This window comes from Malus domestica, chromosome 12, assembly GCF_042453785.1.
Source record: "Malus domestica chromosome 12, GDT2T_hap1".
In the NCBI taxonomy this organism is placed as follows: domain Eukaryota; kingdom Viridiplantae; phylum Streptophyta; class Magnoliopsida; order Rosales; family Rosaceae; genus Malus; species Malus domestica.
In genome coordinates this window covers 13,945,120-13,962,047 of record NC_091672.1, presented here as the reverse complement: position 1 = coordinate 13,962,047, position 16,928 = coordinate 13,945,120, and the positions used below count along the sequence as shown (strand labels likewise).

At 36.6% G+C, this 16,928-nt stretch overlaps 2 protein-coding genes across 4 annotated transcripts; one reads left to right on the top strand and one right to left on the bottom strand.

Moving 5' to 3' along the window:
* Positions 1-854: 854 nt before the first annotated feature.
* LOC103449912 (uncharacterized) lies at positions 855-10,114 on the bottom strand. Its single transcript, XM_029098580.2, has 13 exons — positions 9,594-10,114; positions 9,393-9,427; positions 9,217-9,295; positions 9,006-9,084; positions 6,933-7,016; positions 6,548-6,705; positions 6,117-6,173; positions 4,635-4,794; positions 3,710-3,959; positions 3,015-3,128; positions 2,052-2,177; positions 1,903-1,954; positions 855-1,453 (listed from the first exon to the last, which is right to left on the bottom strand). Exons 1-13 carry the CDS (start codon positions 9,816-9,818, stop codon positions 1,301-1,303), a joined length of 1,572 nt encoding a protein of 523 aa, XP_028954413.1. The 5' UTR covers positions 9,819-10,114; the 3' UTR covers positions 855-1,300.
* Positions 10,115-10,205: 91 nt separating this feature from the next.
* On the top strand, positions 10,206-14,755 carry LOC103449907 (elongator complex protein 5). 3 transcript variants are annotated; one of them, XM_008389233.4, is made up of 11 exons: positions 10,206-10,445; positions 10,613-10,798; positions 10,898-10,987; positions 11,126-11,292; positions 11,437-11,483; positions 12,219-12,288; positions 12,800-13,026; positions 13,126-13,224; positions 13,578-13,653; positions 13,782-14,007; positions 14,327-14,755. In XM_008389233.4, exons 2-10 carry the CDS (start codon positions 10,632-10,634, stop codon positions 13,973-13,975), a joined length of 1,137 nt encoding a protein of 378 aa, XP_008387455.1. In that variant the 5' UTR covers positions 10,206-10,445; positions 10,613-10,631; the 3' UTR covers positions 13,976-14,007; positions 14,327-14,755. The 3 variants fall into 3 exon arrangements, 2 of the variants coding, with proteins under 2 accessions (XP_008387455.1, XP_070665453.1); XR_531446.4 differs by having other exon boundaries at positions 10,221-10,445; positions 13,782-14,025; XM_070809352.1 differs by having other exon boundaries at positions 10,241-10,798.
* The last annotated feature ends 2,173 nt before the right edge of the window (positions 14,756-16,928 follow it).

Genomic DNA, 16,928 nt, shown 5'->3' with positions numbered 1-16,928 from the left:
GTTTGATTTGTGTGTGATAAGAAAAATTTATTTATTCTCGTTCAAAAATGGTCTTTTGTTGAATCCAGTCCCGAAGAGCATGGTTTGGGAAGCCATGAACACTCATGGCTAAGATCACTTGGAGAACATGTCAATATATATATATATTTATTGCCCCACACCACACACATTGATTCGTTTACATTTAGCAATTTTTGTTTTTTACAAGTTTGGGGCATCTAGCAAGCATGAAAAAGAAGATCATTACCTATTAGCTGCTTTTTGTCCATTGCAAATTTTGTATCAGTTTTCATTTGGCATTTCTCTTCTGCATTATCTGATTTCGATATGTTTTTTGTCTCTGAACTTGTAGTAGAAGGGGATTTAATTGTCCATTTTTTAAGTTTTTATTTTGATACAAAATTATAAAGATGTATCAAAGGGTATATTAGTACTTTTATATCAATTTTGGGTTATAATTATCATAAATCTAAAATGGTGACTATAATTCTATATGGGATCCAAAATTTGGTTACTTTTCCAAATTTCCCTAATTTTTATATGGGGTACTTGATAAATCTTAATTTGAATCACTATCTTTTGCTTGGCTCTTATTCTTTATTTATCAGGGAGACGATCCCAAATGAACAAGTATGGAAGCTATAATTGTCAACTGATTCCTTTAAATTTATTCAATTTAATGACCATAAATAAAGAGACGAATGGCGTCTGAAAATGACTTCCCTTTTTACTTTTGTTTTTTTTGGTTTAAGAAATCTAGAACCTATTTATCTAGGGCTTTAATACAATGTAGGTTTGGAGAACAAAATACGTATATGAATTTATAATGATTTACGAAGTATGGAAACTAGAAATACGAAGTCAACTAACAACTATTAATAAGTTAATTTACAGCTAGAGGTACAAGGATCCAACACAAAAACGTGCTCAACCTCCTCAAGACATAAAAGGATCTAGCACCAGCACTCCACATTTTCATACTAATTGAGATCAGAGGAAGCCCTTTGAAAATGAATTGGGAAAGCCTACATACCATGAATGGTAAATGCAAGAAAAAAGAAACATCCGGCCTTGCAATCAACGCCGGGTTTCATTACTCTAACGTCTTGTCACAGTTTAGTTATGAAACCCATTGTATAGCAGCAGCCAGATGCTAAATACACAACTCTTAAATCAATGGTTCGTCTGCTGCTGTAGATACAAGTATATCTAAATTTGATCAGAAACTAACTGAATGCATGATATACGCACCCAGCACGCCTCTTGTGATACACAAAACAGACCAAACTCGATCAAATTCTCAGTCAGCATCGCCAAGTCCATCACTGCCGTCCCCTCTTTTGGATATAGGTGCAAATTGCGAGCTTGGTTTCTTGGTCTGCGAAGCAATTTCAGCATTTTTTCTCAAGACAGCACCTGGTGATGGGTAAGGCCGCTGTTGAAAAAGGGGACCCTGAAAATATACCAGAAACATAAAAGCATGAAAAACTTATCTAACGGAGTTGATTTCAAATGGTAAAAGCAATGCATGACAGGCATTTATTTGTGTATGACTCGGTAAAATGGGACAATATTCCCACATGAAAGCCATGGAATCGCATCCTCCATGTTGCACAAATATCGTACCCAATACCCATTTAGTAATTTTGTAAGAGTTTTCTAAGTTTACCGAAATGTTTTCCATATACAAGATTAGGAATTATGTCTAGTAGATTACACCAGACAACCTAAACACAACAATTAGCAATAAGTTGAAGAGACCGCCACAAGAACTTCTGCAACTTTTTTTCCCGTTTTGCCCTTTTTTTTGTGCAAACCATTGAGCTAATCTTCATATACATTTACTGATTTATCAAAAGAAAATAAATTAGACAAATTATCAAGGTAAAGTAATTAGTTTACTGTGGCAGTGGTATCAGCTGCTCGTGGCTGCACTCCTTTGAGGCCTACTACCCTGAAAAACAGCACCAAATAAATTTTGCAAATTATCAAGCAGAGAAAACAAAATAAAACATGATTGCTGAATACTTCATCAAGTCTGTAGAGCTTACCAGCCACCACGAGGAGCATCTGAATATGCGCTGGGGTCCATTGGATCCAATTCATCATCCTCATCGTAAGCCCGTTTCTTACTATCCTTTCTATTTCCTTTTGCCATTGGAGGTTTCCAATTACACCTACATAAAACCAAAACTGAAATCAATCGCTCCATTAAGTTCTAATTGATTGCTTTCAGTGCCTTCCATCTTCTCCAGAGGAAGTCTTATTCTCAGTTTCCATAATCTGTTCTAGCAAAACAAACGAAGAAAGAAAATTGTTCCAGCTGTAGCCCCATGTTTAATTTGTGATCTTGAAACATAAAAAAGCACAAGCAAACAAGTCCATTAGTGGCTCCATCTTATTAGGGTATCAGCTTAATGGGCTGTCACTACTTAGAAACTAAAACCTATAGTACCATGACAAAATCAAACAAAAAAGTCAATTTGTATAATGTCATTTAGGATATATTTACATACAAGGAATGGATTTGCAAGAAATGGGTATCATTCCCATTCATGTCACATATCATGCGTTCACTATAACAACCAAGTGCGTCCCACGTTGGTTTTGGATATGGGCTAGATATGGGCTACCTAAAAAATAAAGTATGAGATAACTAAGAGAGGGGTTGTTTATTCGCACACATCTCATATCGATTCATGGCTTCTTCAAAAGAAGTAAACATGCCATTATTTCATTATCCTTCAATAGGAAACGAGTCCAACAAGAAGTAAACATGCCATTATTTCATTATACTTCAATGGGAATAAGATCCAAAGACACCACTGTGAGACTGTCTTGTACATTCTGTATTTTCATTCTAGGTCAAGTACCTTTCACGCATTTATATAAACACACAACAATGAAAATTCAGTACAGCTTTACTCCATTTCAGGTTATATGAAACTTATGACTTAGTAGTTGAAAGAATGACCAGTTACATAAGAAACCTTATCTCCTTAAAGGACAGGTACCTCTGCGTGGGAGCCTTTCTGTCTGAATCTCCCTTTGTATCTACAGGATTTTGGGTCTGCTGATAATTACCCAAACTAGTCATCATGTACTGGCTTTGTGGAAGATCAAGAACTCTGCAAGTGATAAAATATTCCAGAAGAAAGGGTGTCAATGCAACCATGAAGAAAACTTTGTGCACATTGAGAACCACAACTAAGGAAGAGAGAGAGGTGTCAAATTATTAAAAGAATAAAATATTGTATGTCAAACAACGACATACGAAACTTTAGTACCAAACATGTAAAATACATACTGGTATAGAAAATTGGAAGTCCACAAAAATATGTTCAACGCGTATTTTATTAAATCGTTGTCTTTTAGTAGTACACTTTGTTTCAGTCAAGTACATTCAGTATAAATATATATACTTGGTCTCACAAGGTGGAAAGGATATTGAAGGTTGGAAACTTTTGTTGTTTATTGGTCTCACATTGTAGTTGTGTATTGTTCATAAAAAAGGCTGTTTAGGGAGGCCAAGTTGAGTTGGGCGACCCCAGCTTCTTGTAATGCTTTATTATGTAAAAGGTTCAAGATTTTGGAGGAACAAAGAGGAGGTTGGCATTGGGGAGCTGTGAATTGTGGGACAGAGTTCAATTCAACCCCCTTTTGGGCTTTGATTTCTTCAGATGTCTAGTGAACACAGCATTCGTCTTACCTTGTACAATGATTGCAGTAGCCCCACATCTGAACAAGTCCTACTCCCCATCCACCGCAACTCAGGCATTTCTTTAGTGTGGACGACTCATCCTTTCCTGCTTGTACCTCAGTTGATTGGCCATCCCAATAAACATTAGCAGGGTTTCCAGAAACCATACTCTCAAAATGTTGGGATGCAATCTGCTCTGATGACCCAGGGTGTTTCCATTGCGATACTTGTGTCTTTGTATTGTAGTAATACTTGTGACCTGTGAATGAAAATAGTAAAGTTTTTCAATTAAAATGACAAGAAAAATATTGCAATCATCATGAGTTGCTAATTAAATTTTGTCTCATTAAGATTCATAGCTTTCTTATGATTAATAGCTTTCTTAATGAGACAAAAGGCAAGACAATCTATCTACTGTAGTGATACCGTTATTTCCAAACACAAGAGCCAAGATCAAACACCATCATAAAGTAACTGCCTTCTTGTTACTTGCACGAACGGAGCATCCTCCAACTACTTATTAAAGATTAACCGCTTTCTTGTCCTTGAAAGTGTTATAATTTGTTGGCTGGTGCTCCTTGTAAATAATCTGATTCTCGTTCCATGGAAGAGTATTTCTCTTTTCTATAGGTCTTCACCTTTCTTTCTCCAATCCTTTTTGTTCAGAAATTTTAACTGCGTCTTTGTTTTTCTATTTTTCATTTTATAAAAGCTATTTTTTCTTCTTTTCTTTTTTTACTAAAAACTCTAAGGATCATATAATAGCTAAAAAATATAGGAACCAAAGTGTAATTTACTGGGACTCAAGTGTTATATACGGAGACTCAAGTGTTATTTACGCATTCATAGTGGATGCCAATGGTTCTGTGATACCCCTGAGATGTTCGTGTACCTTGTCAAAAACTACTGCATGTATAGAACATATTTGGCATACCTGTTGTTTCATCCAAAGCCTCCACCCAATATTCTGCAAGAGATAAAGGCGACTGAAGTGGTGTAACAGAAGATGTCTGAGCAGGCTTTTCCCATTGAGTCTTGCCTGTGGTCTCGTTATAATAATACAAAGCACCACTTGCAGGATCTGTTGCCTCCACCTAGAAAGTAATTCGAGAAGTTATAGGCTAATAGCAGCAGAAGGAAGCATACAACAAGAAGTCTAATATGTTTTCTGAGAAGAAAACATTTTATAAAAGAACAGAGGAAATATTAATTATGGTGTCTATCTATTACGTGTGTATATGTAAACCCTCTGTATGCTAGCATATCATGCACAACTTTTAGGTAACAAGAATGACCTTATCTTATTTTGTAACTTGTTTACATGCTGTAGTCTTTTGTGATGACTTGAAGGAACATGTCATTGTTTTTTGTTAAATATAAAAACAATGCCAGCCCGCCTAATAAAATTCAGTATATTATATTATGATAATGCAATTTAAAAGTTTTGGTTTTATACGTACATCTCACCATCATAATAGTACTTTTTATATCTTCATCTTAAATTTCAATGCTTGATCTCTTTTCAACATACCTATGATGTATGTGCAATGTGGTTGAATTATTAGGGGAGAGAATAAAGGGTGTTGAGAGTATTATTAAGTGACAAATCAACAATGTGGCATGTCAGCTTCTATAAACAGAATGGTCCACATCAGCATAGTCTGTTAAAGAGTCCGTTACCTTGTTTGATGGTTAGTTGGTGTAATTACCTGATTGTTAAATAGCTCAGGTGACCTTATGCTATATATATATATATATATATATATATATATATATATATATATATATATATATATATATAAGGCTAAGGTCAGATATGTAACCGATTAACCATTCTTGAATACTGAACTCATTTTCTCAGCTTCTTCTTTCTCTGTCGTCTACCTTCTCTTTTTCTCGGTACACTCCATTTCTCTCACTAGATTTCTGCTACTACTATGAAGTATGTTTTTCCCATGCCAATTCCCTCTCAAAACAATCGTTGTGGGGTTATATATAAAATAATCTAATCTAAAACCTAAGGTAATATGAAAGAATTTTGAGAGACATTTGCTGGTCATGGATCCATGGGTCTCGAGGGCTCTACCACTGCCAACACATTATAGTTACCACTTTATCAGATGTGTAGATTTGGTGATCAGAAGAGCTTATACACAAGAAAATAGCCCGATATCGAGAAGACCAACAAAAGTGAAGTTGATGGAATGAACCAAAATGAAATCAAAGAGGGTGGGCTGTCTTCATATCTGACTAAACACACCATGATTTACCAGACAACTATTACCTCCTCCCCAAAACCAAGTTGTATTTCCCATGATACAGTATTTGCAAAACATTTATATCCAACAGCATGGAGTGCAATATACCCAATAAAAATGAAACTAAAATACTAATATATCTTGCAACTGATACACACCCAACCGGAAGGTAATTTCCTGCATTCCATTTGTTGAGCTGAGCTCCTTTCCAACTTCTGAAATTGAAAGATACGGGTTAACCCAAAATTAAGAGATAAACTGAGAATAACACAAAGACCCAATTTCATAAGTTGAGCAGTCCAAATCCAATTAAAAGTTGAGACTCCATGTAATTGTTTTATCAGAGACAAACCTAGGACACAACAAATACAAGCCCTAACACATTCTTTCACATAAAGATGACCCATCAACCACCTATAGAAAAGCATTTTCAGAAACTCCAACTTGAACTTGCACTAACAGACTGAAAAATATAGCTTCAGAACTAGATCTTTGGTTCTCAAAACAATATAAAACTTGTTCAAAGATGAGGTGAGAGATAAAGTAGAAGGCTTGGTAAAGGGAAATGATTTGCAAGGTAAGAACTTACAATATTGCCATTATTTGAATCATCTTTAAGAATACCTCTATCCCTCAACTTTTGCTTCAGATACTCCGACAATTCTTTAACCGGAGGCTTCTGTTTTAACTCTTTATCAGATTCAATATTCTTCTGATCCATCTCACTATTTCCAACTCCCAGATTTCCTAGGCATCATAAATAAAAGTAAATTGGTCATTTTTACAATACAAAATTAAGAGACAAATAATGGGAGCTATTATTGGCACTACAAAGTTCTCACTGTGCACTCCAAAACTTTCTTGTTTAGAAACAAAAATACACTTGTGAGGAGTGCACAATGAGATTTTTGGAGTGTCAATAACAGTTCTTAAAACAATAATGAAAGTATTTGAGCATTGTGAATTAGTCTTACTAGGTGCAGTTACATTAGGTCCTGGAGCACCATAATAAGCACCTCCTCCTGGTACACCATAGCCATTACCAATTTCTATGTTACCTAGTATGAAAGCAGTAAATAAAACCATTATTTAGAATAATTCAAAACAAAAAAAAAAGAAAAATTAGCTATTTTGTTTAAGTAGTTGGCCATATCAATGGAAAATGACCTTAAAAACGATGAATAGAAATTGCTCGTAAGACCTAAAAATTGCGGTTGTCAGTCAAGCCAATATTTCACCGGGCAAATTTTTTCCCTTGATCTATAATTAGTTTCAGACCACACCAAGACTTTTTGTAAGGCCACAAAGAGCTTACTGGGCCAAAAATGACCTGGATACCATACATTTATGCAATTCAATTTCATGCCCATTGTGCTAACCTGAATAAATTGGATCTCTCAAAACATATGAAGTTTCCACAGGACATTTAATTCAAGACAGGCAAACTGCTCACATCTATTTTTAACACTGTAATAAGGTTGCATTTCTTTTATTAATTGTAAAGTATATCCAAAAGGAAATGGTAACCACACCTTTTTTTTTCTCCTACACACCCCCTTTTAGCCATTGGATTCAATAAATCAAACCGAAACAGTGGACAAGATTAAACGGGGGTGTCTAGGGGGAGAAAAAGGATGTGTGGTTATCATTTCCCATATCCAAATTAAATTTTCTTCTCCTTCTTCATAAAAGTAAACTTCCTCCAAATATCAGGAATTTGAGACTGCTGATTGTTAAAATATTTTATATGTCTGTAACTTAGACTATAAAAAGAAATTCACACAGACAAGCATTACTTTATATTATTCCATTAAGTTTCCCTTTTCGATGGGAAAGTTTTATTAGGAGAAATAAAAGGCTAACGGACAGGGTGGTCCAGCAGACCAGCCCAAACACTGCAGCACAACAAGGAACAGAAAACCAAGCAACTAAAAACAAACAGCCTAAAACAAAAACAAGGCCACAGTAGCAAAGAGCTGCCCTCCGATCTAAGCAATACAAGGAAAGCAATATTCCAATGAACTCGTTAGAAACCATTAGGGTACTGAAAAATGTTTTTTCTGAAGTAATTTCATGGGAAGTTTAATGATAACTATCCTAGGTAAGCACTTTACCAAAAATTGTTGGGCTTTTCTACATATCTACGCTTAAGGTGTCTATGCGTGCTTCCAATTTCCTAATTGTTGACTTCTATGCTTCTTCTTTGCGTCTGCAAGTTTGACCAGTTGTTTTTATCCAATCACATAAAATCTTCGGACTCCAACATCACCAATTCAATAGTTTTTCTCATTTCCAGGATATTCAACGGAATGTTCAAGAATTATTATTACAAGTATACATATTTGAGTAGCTCATAAATTCAGTATGTATAGGAAATGAGGCATTTAGTCAAATCTGCCAATCCAAAGTTACAAAGTTCTGTAAACCCTTCCAAGCTTTATTCTTTTTAATTATAGGACAAATAAAATACTAACAGTAGGAACTGAGTACAAAGAGAATTTAGACAGGTGTGCAAAGACATCATTTTCAGAGTATTAAGGGTAGCTTCAATGATTTCAATCCTGCTTTATTAAAAAGCAGCTTCAATCCATAGTCATAATTTTCAGATGACACTACCTTTTAAGGGAAGCTACGGACTTGAATCCTACTTAATAGAACCTGAGATCGATATAAATATGTAGATGCTCTTTTTCCTGACAAAAGAAGGAACAGTCTCGTATGAGTTGTGACACGTTTGAAACAACCCCACCCTGTCCATGCCTTGCGATGTTTTCCTCAAAGGAGCTTCAAGTATATAACATTTAGTTGCACTGATGTCTAAGTTTTCTCTTTTTATTAATAGGTCGCTTCTTCCTCTTTACACACTCTTAGTTTGGTAAGGAAAATCTTCTAAGAGGAACACACATTCAAAATGTTGGCCAGGAAAGTAAAAGAGGAAACAGTAACAACAGGGAAGCAGAAAGAATGAACAATAGTCGTTCTACTGGGAGGCCAAACCTGCCATGATTTGAGAAAAAAAGAATAATAGCACGAGTCTTTCTACCAACCTTCTCCAGGAACGGAAGACTTGCCACGTTTTGAAGCCATTTGAGCACGATGTTGCGTGGTCATCTTCAGTAGATTCTCCTGTAGCAGGACTGATAAGCGGAGTGCACAAACTTATAATAATTTTCAGAAAGGGAGATGATAAACTTAGTCAGCCTAGTATAAAATTGACACTGCAAAACGAGAAAAAGAAAAGAGATTAGAATTAGAAACCTTTAGAGCATTAGGGTCAAGGCGTTGGGAGAAGACGTCTAAACCATCCTTAGAAGACAGACTCACGCCTCTTGCTTCTCTAAAATTTGAGAAAGAAATGCATCAAACTTAATGTTATTTTCATATCCATCAATCATTACAAAGAGAAGATTAAGTGAAAGCAAATGAATACAAACCTCTGAATACGTATGACATTTTGAGTAGAAATTTCCTATTAAGCAGACAGAGAGTAAATAATCACATCACGGCACGAAGAAAAAAAGCAAACCCTAGATACATACATACATACATACATACATACATTCATTCATTCATTCATTCATACATTCATACATGAAAGAAGGAAATGAAAAAGGAAAACAGGAATATGTATGTACTTGTTGATGCAATGACACATCAATTTGGCTAGCGTTTTCGATATCCAACGCGGAGTTTGCAGTAGAATCTTGAGCCCAAAACGCACCCTGCGGCTGTTGGTGTGGGTGTGGGGTGAAAGTCTGGCAGTGGGAAGTAAAGTGATGGGTTGAGTTGGAATATTGTGGAAAGGAGTCGACGCCCGGAGGGGCTGGCTCACGGTCATCTTGGGAATGGGAACTCTCCATAGCCAGAGGAGTCAGACACACCAAAATCCCTCTCTGCTGCTGCTGCTACACCTGTTTGTATGCAGAGAGAGGGAGAAGGAGAGGGGAGAGAGAGAGAGAGAGAGAGAGAGAGAGAGAGAGAATCACAAATCTGAGCTGAAAGCTGCACTGATTGAGCTTTGTGGAAAATTCAGCAGGAATAACCCATGATTTGGCTTCGCTGCAGCCTGCAGGTGCCACCGGTCTGTCGACTGTTTGGAAATTTGAGCAGGAAGAGAAGGGAAGGGAAGGGAAGGGAAACGGCTGGGTGCCTTAGAAGGCCCAGCGGAAGCGTTTATTTTATTTGGGCCGAATGTCCTAAAACCAAATCCAGATCCACAAACCAAGGCCCACTCCCAACTCTCGGAGAGGTGTCGAAAGAAGGATGTAGGCACAGGGTGGGCGGAGGCTTTGTGCTCTCACTGATACACACCACCTCGCCGTCTCCCTCACATCACACCTCGCCTCCGCGAGCTTCCTCTCGACTTTGCCCACCTCGCCTTCACTTTGCGGCAGTCAACATCGATCCCCTTCTCTGTTCAAGTTCATAGGCCCCGCCTCCCCTCTCTCAATTCGTACTTGGTAGGGACCAAAGCTCGATTCGCCGCGGTAAGTCACCGTAGCTCCGGTTATCATTCAACGCTTAAATTTGATCACCTTTGCCTGCAAATGCGAAATCGGAACTCATCTGCTTCTATGGAGTGTTGAAGACGTGTAGTTTAAAGTTTTACTAAATCTCTTCGTTTTCTTTCCAAATGACCAAATAACACTCCAAGGTTCAAGTACCCAGCAACAATGGCGGAATGGGTTTGCAGAGCCCTTCGAGACGGTGCGTTGGAAGGCGAGCATGCACCTGCTCTCACAATCAAGGACTCAATAGTCTCACCTCTCGGCTTCCAAGTTTTTGGTCACGTCCTCTCCCAGCTCTCCACCAACATTTCAGCCGGAAAATCTCAGTCACGGTCGGTTTGCCTCTCCCAGAACGACCCAATCTCACGGTTGAAATTTGCAATTTTCCTATGTATTTTTTAGATTAATAATTTTTTTGATTGATTTTATAGAGGTCTTGTGCTCGTCGCGTTTTCTCGGAGTCCGTTGTATTATGTGAATTTGTTGAAGAGGAGAGGACTCGATAATTCCTCTCAGCAACGGTAACGAAAACCTTCTTCTCTTTCCTTACCTTCTACTCTGTTTGATTGAGGAAATTGAAAAGAAAAACAGTGGAGAATTTACTTATACATGTGTGTGTATAATGTACGGGGGACCAGTTAACTGAGGTAGCATTACAGGATTCAGATTTTGGATTGTTACACGGACCCTCTTGGATGGAGAGAAGGGCTCGTGGAGTGTGGAAGTGCGAAAAATCTCCCTCATGAAGTTTACAAAGCAGCTAGTGTTTGCAGGAATGTGAAGGATGTGGACACGTTGCTCTCTTCAATTATTTCACTTGGAGAAGGTATTATTGGTTCGATTGGTACTGACATACATAACATTGGAATAAACTTTATTTTCACAGTAAGATGACTGTTTGATCATGTAAACATTCACATAATTTAGTCCAATTGTAATTTTCGATTTCTGTTTGGTCCTATGCTTGCAGGATTGGTTGGACAAGGGAAAGTTAGTTTCAGTGTTGCGATAGATTCGGTAAGTATGCATTCTGTGAATATCTGATATATGAAATTTCAGGGGCAGTGCTAGTAATTTGAGTGGCCTGCTGGTGCTGTGTGCCAAGACTGTACAGTGATTTTTTTACTTTAGTTTAATATTTTTGTGTGTGTATGTGTGGAAACGTCCTATCGAGTTTAAAACACTGCCATACACAAGAAATTTCTCGTCACTTTCTAAGAATCTCGTCTTACTTTCTAAGAATCCCATCTGTGTTGGGGCTTGGAAACCTCCTTCCAGATTTCAAAAAATATGCCGGCTGAAATTTTGATGGATGCGCTCCCCTTAGCCATAGAGATTAAATACTTACATGGGACATAGTATGTCATTGGTTTTACAAGAAAATTATTGAATATGCAAGCTTCTTTTGTTGTGGCCATTTTCTGGAATGGCTAAACACAACTGTTTCTTTTGCCTTAGTTTAGTGAGGAGAATGTCAATTGCTTCCGATGTCAAGAAGTATGTACTTTTACGATACTCTTTTGTCTCATATTTAGATAAGGCAGGACACTTTGGTGCCTTCTTGATAGTAGCTCCTGGTTGATATCTATAAGTTGTCTTTACTTTTTTGGAAGTCTGTATTGGAAAGTAATTCTTCTGTTGATATGTTTGTTTTTGCCCGCCTTGGGAAATTTTTCTTTCTGGTTACTTTGATGTTTTTCCCTCTCTTTCTGATCATGTTCTTTTTGCTGGATTGCTTTCAAAATTTTCCAGGTAAATGAAATGTCAAGGCATGCAACTTTGTCATCAGTTTCTGGCCTTTTAAACAACCTTCGCTGCTGTGGTATATTTATTTTACTTGCTTATTGATCTCTTTCCGTTTAGAATCTATTGTTTTAACTTTGATCTAGTCTTACGATTTGTTTTTTCGTGCATTATCTCTTCTGCCACAAGCCTTTAGCTGCTACCATAAAAACTGTTTAATATACCCTTTTTGGATGATGTAGTATATAGGGCTTCATGTGTAAGCCCTTGATAACATAGAAAAACACTTCAAACTCAGTATTGAAAAACCCAACTACTTTGTAACACCAAAGGACTTTCACAACTAAGAATCAATTAGAGCATGACAAGGGATAGACTTTTCTGCAAATTGAGCTCCCGAAGTGTTTTTCACTAAAACTGTAAAACAAATAGTTATTTGGGTTTCTTTTCTAATTTACTACAATATATATGTGGTGTCTCAATATGAAATGGCCCATCATTCATATTAGACTCGGTGAAGTCCATGATATGGTCACTGCATACATTCAACTTTTGGAATCTGCATATTGACTTTTATGTTATGGTTGCAGAGCAAATTTCAAGCATCTTTTGGTTTTTCCATGCGGATCTTTGTGAAGAAAGGGTCGCTGCTGTTATTGAATACATGTCCTCTATGGTGGCCAGCATAGAACCATTAATCCCATTTACAAATGGACACAGAGGTAATTCAGAGAATCTTTCTTTAGCTGAACAGAATTTTACACAAGGGAAATTTCATGTCAGATGCAAACGTAGAAATGGACGTGTCCGAGTGATGGTGATCTCTCTCTCTCTCTCTCTTTGTGTGTGTGTGTGTGAGTTTTCTCCTGATTTAGAAAGCTGGAAAGTCATATGAGTCCCTGAAACTTGTATTCAGTTTGAAGAAATTCATGTTGGGCAGTCGGGCATCAGCTTCACATCCCCTTCATCTGAAGATGGAGTAATCAATCAAGTCAATCAAGCCCTTTTGCCGAAGGTAACTTGTTTAGCCTTGTCTTAACTTCGCCTCTCTAGGTCTATAAGACCTTATTTGGAATTAAGGATTTCTTTTAATTGTTTATTTCCAGTTTCATTACATTCTGATATTTCCAATTGCCAATTTGAGTCCATTATGATACAATTGGTTGACTACTAATACTGAATCATCTAATAACTTTCACATAAGACATAACTAGACGTTGCATACATGGACATAAACAGATGTTCACTACTGAATAGTAAGTTTTATTGTGCCCGTTGATGACAAAGTTGTCTAAATTCTATTTATTTTGGAGGAATGGTTATTTCATTGGTTTATTGTTTTATTTTAAAAATGGTTCTTCACTACAGGTGCAATTCAATCTACAGCTGTCAGAGAAAGAGAAAAATGATAGGGCCAAGGTTGTACTTCCATTTGAACACCAAGGTATGAAAACATGGTTATATAAGTGGTTTGTTCTTGTACCATATATTAAATATCAGTAAAAAAGGTTTCTTTTCTTTTATCTGCATTAAAGCGATACTCCAAAGAAAACTTTTGACTTTTTCCTGCAGGAAATGGTAAACCCGTACAAATTTATGATGGTCGAAAATCTCTGATGGATAGCAAATATGAGGCTGCACCTGCTTCAACTGTGAATCCAAACACCAATGACGAGTCTAGCAAGGGTGAAATAATATATTTTCGCGATTCAGAAGATGAGATGCCGGATTCTGATGAGGATCCTGATGATGATTTGGATATTTAGTGGTTTTTCCTCATTCAGAATACTAGAAAACAGTAATTCATTTTCTCCATGTTAGTGTTATTAGTTCTTACAGTCAATTGAACATGTCTTTTAGATCTACTGATTTTTATCTGTTACATTATACTAACTCTATGCACTTCTACTGCTATTGTCAATGAAATTGGCAAATCTATGAGTTGGATCTTACATTTCATATCAAATAGTAATACTTATTTCAACTGTTATAAAGTTAGGTCCTCTGATCATCCTCACTTCCATTAGTTTCTTGTCCGTGCGCTAATCAGTTGCGTGTGTTTTCTGCTCTTCTGAGTTTTTTTCAACGATAATGAAAATCTGTGCTTATTCTCGCAGGTTTGATTGGGATTTGGGAATCCAATTGTCATGTATGGTCAATCAAGTGGGAGGAAATATGTTATAAATTTTCGAAGACCGAAGGATGATAGTGGGAATGAGTCTGAGATCTAGAAAGCCAAACAAATATCAGAAGATAGAAGGTTGTAAATTTCTTGCGCTCACACCACACACTGCTTGTTCTCTTGCTCACATGGATTTCAACCTTACCCATTTTCCTGCTTTTAATCCTTTGTATGCGATGAAGTAACCATCGGGTTAATTGACTAGTGCTAGAATAGTATTTGGAAGGGGAGAAACATTTGCCGCAGGTGAACTGTATCGATTTTGTCCCCGAAATCTGAAGTCGATCCTTACTGGCTGTCTGATATATCGGAAGCTTTTGTTACCGGAAAATATAAATTCAGATGTTAAAGGTTTTGCATTCTACTTTTCGCCTTGTCTATAACCCATTTCACACGTGATGTCAGAGCATAAGTAAAGTACAATAAAATTAGAATGAGAACTCTATGTTGTCTCCGATATCAGCATTTGACATAAATCTTCATCGACGCGAACACTGCCACTAAATTCTGGAGGGGCGAAAAACAAGGGCGAGTGGGCTTGAAAATAAAGTTTGTAAAACCTTTTCGAAATGTGATATCTCCTCGCTGTATAACAAGTATAGCTTTCAAATATAACATATTACGTATAGTATGAAAATACTTACCATAAACAGTAAAATCGTCAAGGCTGCAATACTTCATAATACTTTGTAAGTAAACACGTAACACTTGGTAATCCCCATATCTCGAATAAACAAATATATATACTAACCAGTGCTCATTAATTTATGCTGACACATGAGTTTATGCAGAGGTATTTTGACATGAACAGGATTGGCACCTGCAATTGATCCAAAGTGAGCGTACAGTGCAATGTGAACATACACGTGAAGCCTGGCCCTTGCCTAGCCAAGTACAAACACCAGTGTAACATGCATGATGAGCAATAATATAAATATGATCATACTATGAAAACTTCATAGTTCACCACAATAAAATAATAATATTTGTAGTCGTAAGTGGTATCACGTCAAAATATGTATAAAGGTGCATCCCGTAGAATTAATGAGAATTTCATAAATTCTGTCAATACGCTAATTCTTAAAAATGTTAGTCTAATATAAGTGTAACGTAGAAAATTCTATATCAAATATATAAACGGAAATTAAATAAATATATAATATTTAAAAGTAAAGACCCACTTACAAATCATGTTCTCAGGTCGAACCCGCCTCATGGGCATCGAAGATCCTTGAAATGTGTTTCACCTAGAAACGAAATCATTTACGTAAATATATTACGAACTAACATAAATATGGGTTTTCGTACAAAGTAAAGCTAATAAAGAAACTATTTTAAAACAGTCGAATTTCGGAAAACGGATGGCGGATTCGGATTCGGCACGTCGAGATACCTAAAGAGGGACCTTGGGTTCCTTCATAAGCTGCCACAAGGTGGCTGCACTATCAGCCACGTGCCGAGGACTGGGCGCCACCCTTGCGCGTCCACGCACCTCGAGTACCAATGTACTCGCCTTCCTTGTGAAGGCTTGAGTTTTGCAGGTTGATGTGATATAAATTAGCACTCAAATTAAACCCTCTTATTGACAATTGTAGTAAAAATGTAAGTAGGGATCGTTCTAGGCCGAGGATTAGGAGGGATTGCAAATCTACTTAAAACTGACTCAAAAACATAAAACTAGGCTTGAAAACACTTAACTAGACTCAAAGAACTCGAAACAAACTAAAGAGACTCAAAACAACACAAAATAATCAAATAGACTCAAACTAGACACTAAAGGGTGATTTGGACGAAAATTGATTTTAACTTGACTCAAAACACTTAAAAACAAAGTTTGGACATATTCTAACTAATTTGACACAACAAAGTAAAGGGGATTTGGTTTTTGACGAATTTAAAGTAAAAACAAGTAGTTTAAAGACTTAAACAAATTTGACACGAAATTGGGGGAAATTATGGGTGATTGGCTAGCTAAAGGTCCTTCTCCACACATGACACACTAGCATACAAATCGATTTCTAGTTGTTTTTCCAATAAACCATGAACCTCAACGCCCCAGATTAACCGTGAACAACATTAATTAACCTTCAGATTTTCCTTAAGTCATTGAATTGGATGGATAATGCATCGGTAACCAAATTATTCTTCAATAGTTCCTTACATGAACAACATGACAGAGATACAATCAAATATCATTAAGCTTTGTGAAAATCATAAGCATTGACAAGACATTCATAACTATGAACAACATGATACTCATGTCAGGAATTTACTTAACACGATTATGACTAGCAACCTTCACTACTTATGAATAAGTTCATAACAATTAGGTGAAACTCCCTTATATTCTAGCATTAAATTCATGCATGCAAATTAAGTATGCATCCTTAATCAACAAAACAAGAATAAGTTCTGAATGAAATAGTTAAGTAAATTGCATTCACGATTTATTAAATCACAACTGGAAGTAATCAATTCATATTGCAAATATGTTCATGGCTTTGAATTTTCCTCTAGCTAAAACGAGTTTAGCTCTT

Excerpts from the sequence above, each read along its gene's own strand:
- LOC103449912 (XM_029098580.2), bottom strand. The coding sequence starts at position 9,818 with ATGGAGAGTTCCCATTCCCAAGATGACCGTGAGCCAGCCCCTCCGGGC. Across the intron at positions 6,174-6,547 it reads ATTCAAATAATGGCAATATT|AAGTTGGAAAGGAGCTCAGC; the intron begins GTAAGTTCTTAC and ends TTTCAATTTCAG. Across the intron at positions 4,795-6,116 it reads GGAAATTACCTTCCGGTTGG|GTGGAGGCAACAGATCCTGC; the intron begins GTGTGTATCAGT and ends ATTACTTTCTAG.
- LOC103449907 (XM_008389233.4), top strand. The coding sequence starts at position 10,632 with ATGGCGGAATGGGTTTGCAGAGCCCTTCGAGACGGTGCGTTGGAAGGC. Across the intron at positions 10,799-10,897 it reads GCCGGAAAATCTCAGTCACG|AGGTCTTGTGCTCGTCGCGT; the intron begins GTCGGTTTGCCT and ends TTGATTTTATAG. Across the intron at positions 11,484-12,218 it reads TCAGTGTTGCGATAGATTCG|GTAAATGAAATGTCAAGGCA; the intron begins GTAAGTATGCAT and ends AAAATTTTCCAG.